The 11328-nt window shown below is 39.6% G+C and overlaps 1 protein-coding gene across 1 annotated transcript; it reads right to left on the reverse strand.

Moving 5' to 3' along the window:
* Positions 1-1961: 1961 nt before the first annotated feature.
* On the reverse strand, positions 1962-3002 carry LOC126278203 (mediator of RNA polymerase II transcription subunit 22-like). The gene is made up of 3 exons (XM_049978127.1): positions 2727-3002; positions 2542-2642; positions 1962-2456 (listed from the first exon to the last, which is right to left on the reverse strand). The coding sequence occupies exons 1-3, from the start codon at positions 2827-2829 to the stop codon at positions 2238-2240; spliced, it is 423 nt and encodes a 140-aa protein (XP_049834084.1). The 5' UTR covers positions 2830-3002; the 3' UTR covers positions 1962-2237.
* Positions 3003-11328: the final 8326 nt, after the last annotated feature.

Below are 11328 nucleotides of genomic sequence, written 5' to 3' on the forward strand. Positions count from 1 at the left end.
CAGTTCTACTATTCAAAAACCTAATGATGTATTTCTGTACTTGTATTACAGCAAATAAAACTTTGTGTCTCAATATTAATTTAACTTTGAGCACAAATTTTCTTCTTACTTCTCGTGGAAAACTGACGCTTCTGGTATCGTGGCTTTGTACAAAATACATGTTGGCTCTTGAAAAGAAGAAAACAGCAACCCAAGACTCCTAATATTGATCTTTATTAACACAAATAGCACTCTTACTGGTTTCGAGCTGACAGGTTCATCTTCTGATGGCTGTGTGTAATATAAATGTTAACATGTGTCTGAAGATGTAACTGTGTATGACACTGGTAATGGTACTATTTGTGTAAATAAATCGCATTATTACCAGTGGCTGGTTGTTTTCTCCTTTGCTATAATCAACTTGTAAAAACTTTTTTGTTGGCACTTAGAACCAGTTTCCTGGTATGGCAATTTTGACATTCTTAATAAAGTATTCATTTTCTACTTCCTCTCACTTTTTGCGGTGAATAACATATGTGGAGAGGTTTGGGTGGGAGTAGAACATTCTCCTGACAAAAATGTGAGATTAGGCACTTCAAGCTTTTTCACTTTCCAATCTTCATACATTGATCACTCAAAATTAGGTATTCAAAATTTGAAGCAGTGTTCCACAGGTTTCTTCCTCCTCCCCCCCCCCCCCCCCCCCCCACTGCCTTGATATGCAGAAATTGCTTTCCACTTACACTGTTGGAGGATGCAAATTTTACTCTTTTTCAAATGATACAAGTGTGCTCTTACTGAAAGGGCAGCTACATCAACAGATGGTTGGAGACTAATGGATTAAAAATTTTGACATGGTCCAGTAGACACACATAATTGGCAACTTCGAAGGAACCTGTCGCCTCCCAAGCTAACCTAGACTTTTCGCTATGCTACAGATCAGTTTCACCACAACCCACATTTTTAACACTAATAAGACCCAAAATGAATATTGTCAGTGTTCTGTTCTCTTTCTATTTGGATACGTTTTATGTTATACACCACATAATCATCATGATGTTACAGGATTAAGCCCAGCTCTGGTACTGATAGGTTCAGTTACCTCCATTCAAATAAAGAAGCACAAGAAGTTGTTGCTGTTATTTTGAGACTGCAACCTTCAATGGAAAATCCACACCCTGACATTATTGAAGTCTTTCTTCACCCACATTTGAAATGTGGGCAATTACTTGTACAACCATATTAAAAATAATGCAACTAGTTTATTACACTTATTTCCATTTGCTAATGATTTGTGAAGTTAGGTTTTTTTTTTGGGGGGGGGGGGGGGGAGGAATTCAAATTACAGAGATGTTTTTAATGCTTATTTAGCCATTCTTTCCTCCTCCTCTTGTCCCCCCCTCCCCCTTCCATTCTCAGTGGGACCCAAGAAATATGAATAATGTGTGTAGATGTTAGACACTTTGTACACATCAATATTTTTTTTAAAGTGATGGAACCTTTTTGCTACAAAAGAAAGTTTGTGAATGGTATGCTACATAGTAACTCAATGTGGAACACAGTGAGAAGAAAAGAAGAGTAGCTTACATGTTGGATTCTTTAAGGAGAAATATTGATATTTCTACCATTTATACAGTAAACTATTAACCATGCAGGCAATGCAAATACAAGCTGCATTATCATTACTTCAATAACATCCCATTCAATAAACAAATTTTGTTCACTGGATAATTACAACCACTGAACACATCATTCATAAGTTGTTCATTTTTGGTTAATATTTTTATAAAAAATACATGTCTCCAAGATAGCGATCAGAAAACTGTTGACTGTGGCAGTATGTTATGCACAATGCAAAATGTTTGCTCAATGAAGGTGATCCCTTAATCAAATTTTAGGGCAATATATTACACAAGGTAACACTTTTCCACACTCAACAGTAAATTTGTTGATCAAATACGAATAATAAAGAACACTTTGGCTAAGTCATACCCATTTTATGGTTTGCAGTTGAACAAAAAGTTGCCACAAGACTTGTGGCAATACTGGAGCCCTTACAAACACTCTTTATTAAGAGCACTGATTGTATGATCAGTCACAATTAACACAAAACACTTCATGCATCCATATACAAGTATTACCTCATCTCATTACAGATAATTCACAGGTACTTCAAAGTTAAATGGGTGCAAAAATAATGTTTCTGGAACATCTAGAACGGTCCAGTACAATTACCACACTAACTAGATGGTGTCCAGTCACTTATAAATTGACGAGTAATACTCCTCTTCCAGATCATACAAATCAGCAGCCATGTCATCTCTAAGACTCATTAGTTTCTGATCACATTCTGCTTGCTTCGTTCGGAATAGCTTCGAGTTTTGTGTGATGGCCTCATTAACCGAGGGAAAATCGTTTAATATTAAATACTGTTTGATATCAGACACCAACTTCATCAAAGATTCACCTGCGCGAACCTAGAATGAAACCAACAAAATGTAATATAATTACAGCGTATGTGATGATATCTTGAGGTATCAGACGTAATAACTGTAAACTCACAATATTAGCAGCACGAACATGCATTTCAAATGTGTCTTGTTCGCTCTGTGTCATCTTCGACAGCTGCGTATCACTCTCCGCCTTCGACAATCTGATTATTTCTGCAAGCATCAAAGCAAAATAATCATGAGTTCATTTCAGTACAATCCCATCAACAATGCGAAGAAAACTATGACATTAATTACCATCAAAATTTTCCAGCATAGACTTAACATCATCCCTCAGTCTTGTCGTGTACGATTTTAGCAACGCTTCCTTGCTTTGTGGCAAGGACCTTGCATGTGCCATCTTATCAGATATCACTTTACTTTTACACTAAGACCGAAGCAAAACCACTGTCGCAACACTACAGCACAATTTGAACACACACGAATTCATCAGCTGTTCCTCCTTTCCTCCAAGCAAAACATTAGCACTCATGCTGTTTTGTTTTGTATGGCGCAGTGTCACCAACTTAAACTGACATGTAGTGCGCGCTTGATGCAGCATTGCCAACGGAGTCTGAAATCTTGCAGAGTCTGCACAAGTATGAACTTTACGAAATCTTCAGATTGGAGGTAAATTGCTGAAATATGTATGCCCGAATCAGATCTGTGGAGACACATCGTAGCAAGTGGACAGGATATCGCCGCTAATGTGCCTGTTTGATTAGCATAATGATTCTCATTTTTGAACCGCCTTCATTGGACAGAAATTTAAGACTCTGCATAACCGACAGTAACAGTCGACAATTTTCAGAAAGATTTTATATAAATTTTAGCAAAAAGTGATTAGCTTATGAACAGTGTGTTCAGTGGTTGTAATTATTGATTGGCCAAAAGTTGTCTCTTGAATGAGATGTTCATAGTAAAATGATTAATGATTTGCTGATTAAATGATAAAAATATATCAATATTTCTCCATAAAGAGTCCAAAATGTAAGTTACTTTCAAAAAACTTCTCTTTTAGCCACTAAAGATAATGACTGATGTTTAATGTCTACTCACATTATTCATATTTCAGGGATCATACAAAGAATTGTAAGGGGGGCGGGGGGGGGGGGGGGGGGGGGAGGAGAAAAGTGCCTGCGGTGTGAAAATAAGCGTTAGTGAATGTAAGTGTTTTAAAGAGGACTCTGCAGAATGCCCTAGGGCAGACACTACAGTTAATTCTTAGGGCCAACTGCCCCTGTTTCCTCTATTAACTACTTTCTTACCTCAATCGGTGATGTGCGCGAATTGTTTTGGACCCTACGACAAACTGGGAAATTAATTTAAAAAAATGTTGATGTGGTTCCGAACAAGATTTACACAACAGAAGGGCGTCTGTTGAGATGCCAGATGGCTGTGTGGTTTCTGAAGAGGGGCAGCAGCCTTTTCAGTTGTTGCAGGGGCAACAATCTGGATGATTAATTGATCTTTCCTTGTAACATCAACCAAAATGGCCTTGCCTTGCCGTGCTGGTACTGCGAACGACTCAAAGCAAGGGAAAACTACAGCCATACTTTTTGCTGAGGGCATGCAGCTCTACTGTATGGTTAAATTATGATGACATTCTATTGGGTAAAATATTCTGGAAGTACAATACTCTCCCATTCGGGCTTATGCAGGAGGACGTTGTCATCAGGAGAAACAAAGCAGGCGTTCTATAGATCAGAGCGTGAAATGTCAGATCCCTTAATCAGGCAGGTAAGTTAGAAAACTGAAAAACGGATGTGAATAGGTTAAAGTTAGATATTGTGAGAATTAATGAAGTTCAGTGGCAGGAGGAACAGTATTTTTGGACAGGTAAATACAGGGATATAAATTCAAAATCAAGTAGGAGTAATGCAGGAGTAGGTTTAATAATGAGCAAAAAATAGGAATGAGCATAAGTTACTACAAACAGCACATTGAATGCATTATTGTAGCCAAAATAAACATGAAGCCCATACCCACCATAGCAGTACGAGTCTGTAGGCCAACTAACTCCACAGATGAGGAGAAGGTTGAGGAAATGTTTGATGAGATCAAAGAAATTCAAATAGTTAAAGGATACAAAAATTTAATAGTCATAGAGGACTGGAATTCGACAGAGAAAAAGGAAGAGAAGGAAAAATAGTAGGGGAAAGGAATGAAAGGGGAAGCCGCCTGGTAGAATTTTGCACACAACATAATTTCATCATAGCTAACACTTGATTTAAGAAGTATGAGAGAAGGTTGTAATCCTGGAAGAGACATGGAGACACTGGAAGGTTTCAGATTGACTATATAATGGTTAGACAGAGATTCAGTAACCAGATTTTACACAGTAAGACATTTCCAGGAGCAGTTGTAGACTCTGACCACGATTTATTGGTTATGAAATGCAGATTGAAACTGAAGAAGCTGCAAAACGTCAGGAATTTAAGGAGATGGGATCCAGATAAACTGAAAGAACCAGAGGTTGTAGAGGACCTCAGAAGGAGCATTAGGAAACGATTGACAAGAACAAGGGAAAGGAATACAGTAGAAGAAGAGCAGGTAGTTCTGAGAGATGAAATAGTGAAGGCAGCAGAGGATCAAGTAGTTAAAAAGGCGAGGGCTAGTAGGAATCCTTAGGTAACAGAAGAAATATTGAATTTAATCTATGAAAGGAGAAAATATAAAAACGCAATAAATGTAGCAGGCGAAAGGGAATACAAACATCTAAAAAATGAGATCGAAAGGAAGTGCAAAATGGCTAAGCAGGAATGGCTAGAGGACAAACGTAGGATGTAGAAGGGGTAAGATAGATACTGCCTACAGAAAAATTAAAGTGGTGTTTGGAGAACAGAGAAACATCTGTATGAATATCAAGATCTCAGACGGAAAACCAGTCCTAAGCAAATAATAGAAAACACAAAGGTGGAAGGAGTCTATACAAGGGAGATTTACTTGAGGGCAATATTATGGAAATGGAAGAGGACATAGAGAAAGGTGAGAATGGAGATACGATACCGCATGAGGAGTTTACAGAGCACTGAAAGACTTAAGTAAAAACAAGGCCCTGGGAGTAGACAACATTCCATTAGAGCTACTGATTGCCTTGGGAGAGCTAGCCATGCAAAACTCTTCCATCTGGTGAATAACATCTATATACCAGGCGAAATACGCTCAGACTTCAAGAAGAATATAATAATCCCAATTTCAAAGAAAACAGGTGTTGACAGGTGTGAAAATTACTGAACTGCCAGTTTAGTAAGTCACGGGTGCAAATACTAACACAAATTCTTTACAGACGAATGGAAAAACCGGTAGAAGCCGACCTTGGGGAATATCAGTTTGCATTCCGGAGAAATGTAGGAACACACGAGGCAATAATGATCCTATGATTTCCCATAGGAGATAGGTTACAGAAAGGCGAACCTACGTTTATAGAATTTGTAGACTTAGAGAAAGGTTTTGACAATGTTGACTGGAATACTGTCTTTCAAATTCTAAAGGTGTCAGGGGTAAAATACAGGGAACGAAAGGCTATTTACAACTGTACGGAAACCAGATGGCAGTTTTAAGAGTTGAGAGACACAAAAGGGAAGCCATGGTTGAGGAGGGAGTGAGACAGGGTAGTAATGGAAACAAAAGAGAAACTTGGAGATGGAGAGGGAAAATAAATAAAAACTTTGAGGTTTGCTGATGACTTTGCAGTTCTGTCAGAGACAGTAAAGAACTTGGAAGAGCAGTTGAATGGAATGGACAGAATCTTGAAAGGAAGGTATAACATGAACATCAACAAAAGCGAAACGAGGATAATAGAATGTAGTCAAATTAAATTACGAAATGAGACACTTAAAGTAGTAAATGAGTTTTGATATTTGGAGAGCAAAACAGCTGATGATGGTCGAAGTAGGGAGGATATAAAACGTGGACTGGCAATGGCAAGGAAATTTTTTCTGAAGAAGAGAAATTTGTTGACATCAAGTATAGATTTAAGTGTCAGGGAGTCCTTTCTGAATTCTGAAGATTAGATGGGTAGATCACGTAACTAATGAGGAGGTACTGAATAGATTTGGGGAGAAGAAAAATTGTGATACAGCCTGACTAAAGGAAGGGATCGGTTGGTAAGACACTTTCTGAGGCATTTAGTACTGGACGGAAGGATGAATACACTAAATAGATTCAGAAGGATGTAGGTTGCAGTAGGTACTGGGAGATGAAGAAGCTTGCACAGGATAGAGTAGCATGGAGAGCTGCATCAAATGTCTCTGGACTGAAGACCACAACAACAACAACAGTTAACTAAAGGTAAACCGTACAGTTCACTGTAAAAATATTAGCGACTCCTGTAATTTATGAAAATATATGGATTTCTAAAATAACTTCTTCCTGTTACCAGGAATTGCGAAATCGTTGTCAACCGTTCGTGGAATTACTCTTGTCATACATGTATTTTGCCCTCATTAGAAGGGCTACGAATGTAAATAGGTATTTGTCTCTACATGCATTCGTAAATAATTTTGCCAGTCGTCGGGTTCGTCGTTTAACTTGTGAAGTAAATTATTATGCGATAACTTCTGTTTGCTTAAGGAACCACTATCTGGGCCATTTAGATAGTTCTTTCTGCCTTCTTTGCTTGACTTTTCATACTTAACAATTCTATTATATTTTTACAAATACCAACTTTCCTATTATATCTTTTACGATTATTTGACATGAAACCTCGTGAAGGTGAAGGAGAGGCATTTGATTAAGAGAATGAGATGGAGTACGTTCAAGTAGCACTCATTCTTGATGAGGGTGTGAATGAATGCCAACATAAGTTGTCACTTCATTAGCGATGTTCTGCCCATACACTTAATATGATAGCAGTAAAAATAAACAGGAATTCTCTTCTTTATGAATGAATTGTTTCCTGCCAACAGTCTCATAGCGTGTTCATGCTTATATCTATATTCATTGTAGGACAATCAAGAAACAGAGGACAATCCTCATTTTAAGAAGATATCGAGACGAACATTTGCACATTTCCAAGCTTTATGGAATAGAAAAAGGAGTACTGTGATTGCTGATTCCATCCTCATGCCGATTCATAAGTTGCTTATGACGCCTGCTGCTACAGGATGGAATGGACCAAACAAAAGTGTTAAATATCTGATGTCTGCAGTAGAAAAGAACAGCCTAGATTCAGTAGATGTCCTCATGAACAGGACAGGGCTAGTATACGTTTGACCGATAGATGTGGCATTTCTGAGTGAATACATTGCAGCAAGTTTTAAATATTTTGCAATTACAATATAAAACATTCACAATTTGAGCGTTAGTATATTATGGTGTTACTGAACATGACTGTGTTAATTTTTGTTTCAGGCTATGTAAATGGCACTGAACATTTCAAGCCGACAGTAGTATGTGCAAGAAGGTGAGTAAGTAGAGTTCTGGCGTGATTTTCTGGCACGCTGATGTCATCGATTTGTCATGAGATTTCCCCGCAGAGCTTTCTAATTTTGGTGTCATTAAAAAATACTGAGGATTGGATCGGTAATATTGAAGAGAAAAGAAATTTATGGTAGAACTTGACTAAAAGAAGGGATTCGATGATAGGACACATCCAGAGGTATTACAGAATATTCAGTTCGGTAATGAAGTGAAGCCCGACAGTTAAAAATGGCACAGGAAGTTCAAAGCTTGTGCACAATAAAAAGGTTCAACTGGATGTAGGTTGTTGCAGTAATGCAGACATGGTATAAACTCTCCGTCTAGGAAACAGTTCTGTCTGTACGTTGGTGCCGGCAATAAACGCGCTTACAGTGCTGTGCTGTCCTTCATTGACGACCCAAGTTTTTGGGTTTTGACGTTATCGTGCTTATGACGTGACAATATTAATGTATTTTTTTATAATCAAAACTTCTAGATGTAAGTACGACATATAAACACAACTATTTTTAAGAAATATATTTGCTTGTTTTGACATTCACTTGTAAAACGGCTTTGACCACTATGGGACTTAACTCCTGTGGTCATCAGTCCCATAGAACTTAGAACTACTTAAACCTAACTAACCTAAAGACATCACACACATCCATGCCCGACGCAGGATTCGAACCTGCGACCGTAGCGGTCGCTCGGTTCCATACTGTAGCGCCTAGAAACGCTCGGCCACTCCGGCCGGCATTCACTTGTAACTTGCAACAGTAGGTAACTTACTAATGTCGATTTAGCTGCAACAGAATTTTAATTAATATTCTTATTTGTCTCAGCTGTGTACCTCTCCTTGTCTCTTTTTCCCACCTCTGTCATTACATTTACACTACTGGCCATTAAAATTGATACACCACGTAGATGACTTGCTACAGTCGCGAAATTTAACCGACAGGAATAAGATACTGTGATATGCAAATGATTAGCTTTTCAGAGCCTTCACACAAGGTTGGCGCCGGTGGCGACACCTACAACGTGCTGACATGAGGAATTTTTCCAACCGATTTCTCATACACAAACAGCAGTTGACCATCCTTGCCTGGTGAAACGTTGTTGTGATGCCTCGTGCGAGGAGGAGAAATGCTTACCATCACGTTCCCGACTTTGATAAAAGTCGGATTGTAGCCTATCGCGATTGCGATTTATCGTATCGCGACATTGCTGCTCGCGTTGGTCGAGATCCAATGACTATTAGCAGAATATGGAATCGGTGGGTTCAGGAGGGTGCTGGGACCCAAAGACCTCGTATCACTAGCAGTCGAGATGACAGGCATCTTATCTGCATGGCTGTAACGGATCGTGCAGCCACGTCTCGATCCCTGAGTCAACAAATGGGGACGTTGCAAGACAACAACCATCTGCACGAACAGTTCGACGAAGTTTGCAGCACCATGGACTATCAGTTCGGAGACCATGGCTGCGGTTACCCTTGACGCTGCATCACAGACAGGAGCGCCTGCGATGGTGTACTCAACAAAGAACCTGGGTGCACGAATGGCAAAATGCCATTTTTTCGGATGAATCCAGTTTCTGTTTACATCATCATAAAGGCCACATCCGTGTTTGGCGACATTGCGGTGAACGCACATTGGAAGCGTGTATTCGTCATCGCCATACTGGCGTATCACCCGGCGTGATGGTATGGGGTGCCATTGGTTACACATCTCGCTCATCTCTTGTTCGCATTGACGGCACTTTGAACAGTGGACGTTACATTTCAGATGTGTTACGACCCGTGGCTCTATCCTGCATTAGATCCCTGCGGAACCCTACATTTCACCGCATGTTGCAAGTCCCGTACGGGCCTTTCTGGATACGGAAAATGTTCGACTGCTGCCATGGCCAGCACATTCCAAAGATCTCTCACCAATTGAAAACGTCTGGTCAATGGTGGCCGAGCAACTGGATCGTCACAATACGCCAGTCACTACTCTTGATGAACTGCAGTATCGTGTTGAAGCTGCATGGGCAGCTGTACCTGTACACGCCATCCAAGCTCTGTTTGACTCAATGCCCAGGCATATCAAGGCCGTTATTACGGCCAGAGGTGGATGTTCTGGGTACTGATTTCTCAGGATATATGCACTCAAATCGCATGAAAATGTAATCACATGTCAGTTCTAGTATGATATATTTGTCCAATGAATATCCGTTTATCATCTGCATTTCTTCTTGGTGTAGCAATTTTAATGGCCAGTAGTATATTCAGTGGGTAGTCGCTGACATTGTGCTGTCGAAGGTAAATTTTACTCTGGGAGCTATTAAGTATACCTTTAGTTTGTAATCTCTTCTTCTGAATTGCTGCGCGTTAAGGCCTTGCCCCTAAACCGCTTTAGACACAGGATGTCCAGTGGAGAAGCCATGATTTCAAAATTAAATATCTCGAAAACTAACATCGACAGACGGGTGCAACAAAAGGGACGTTTATAGTGAAAGCTGCAAGAATTTTATACAGACGTTGTACAAAAGTTTCAAAACAATTCTAAAAACTACTAACAGGTGGCACTGTAGACTGTGAAACTCGTACAGTGTAACCGTGCACAAATAATCTTGTCCTCTGCAAGCAGACTTTGCAGTCACATACACAATCTTTTCGAAATGTTCACCACTCACAGTACAGAAGTAGCGCAAACGAACAATGAAATTTGACATAACTTCCTGTAGTGTCTCAGCGCAAATGGATTCAAATGCTACACAGATCTATTGTTCAAGCACGTCCAGCGTGGCGAGATGATTCCGTAGGCAGCGTCTTTCAATGTGCCCGACAAAAAGATATCTCAAGGAACCAGACCTAGCGAAAATATAGGCCAATCAACCCCCGCGTCCGTAAATTTGCGTTAATCAAACTCAATGACTCTATTCACGAAGTCTGCGTGGAGCCAACATTCCCCGCTAGATCATCAGCCACGCTGCCGGTCCGTTAGAATTTGGTGAAGAGCTTGTGAATGTTTTTCACATCGGGTTCTTTCGGAACATTAAACCATGTTTGAGAACTGCGCTTATTGCCATAGGACTGTTTTCTAATCTGTGGCCTTGCAGTACCAGAAAAATACGTTTTTCAGTGGAATACATGATTTCAACTTCTTCCTTGGATAAGCCAACCTCCTTTCACATTTCATCTGTGGAAATAATCGTTCAAAGCTGCGGCGCGTTATTTGTAGGCACTATGTATTGCGATTACAGCGCCATCCCTATGCAGCTTTTCGAACTATTTTCAAACTTCTATTTAACTTCTGTATACGTTCTTACAGCCTTCACAATAAAGATATCTTTTGTTGCACTTGACTATCGATCTTTAGTTTTCGAAATATTTAATTTTGGAATCAGGGGTTCCTTCGCTGGAAACCTTAATAATGAATGGTTTCTCTGCAAAGGAGACGGTCGATTTCTTTTG

Source organism: Schistocerca gregaria, chromosome 6 (assembly GCF_023897955.1).
Source record: "Schistocerca gregaria isolate iqSchGreg1 chromosome 6, iqSchGreg1.2, whole genome shotgun sequence".
NCBI lineage: Eukaryota > Metazoa > Arthropoda > Insecta > Orthoptera > Acrididae > Schistocerca > Schistocerca gregaria.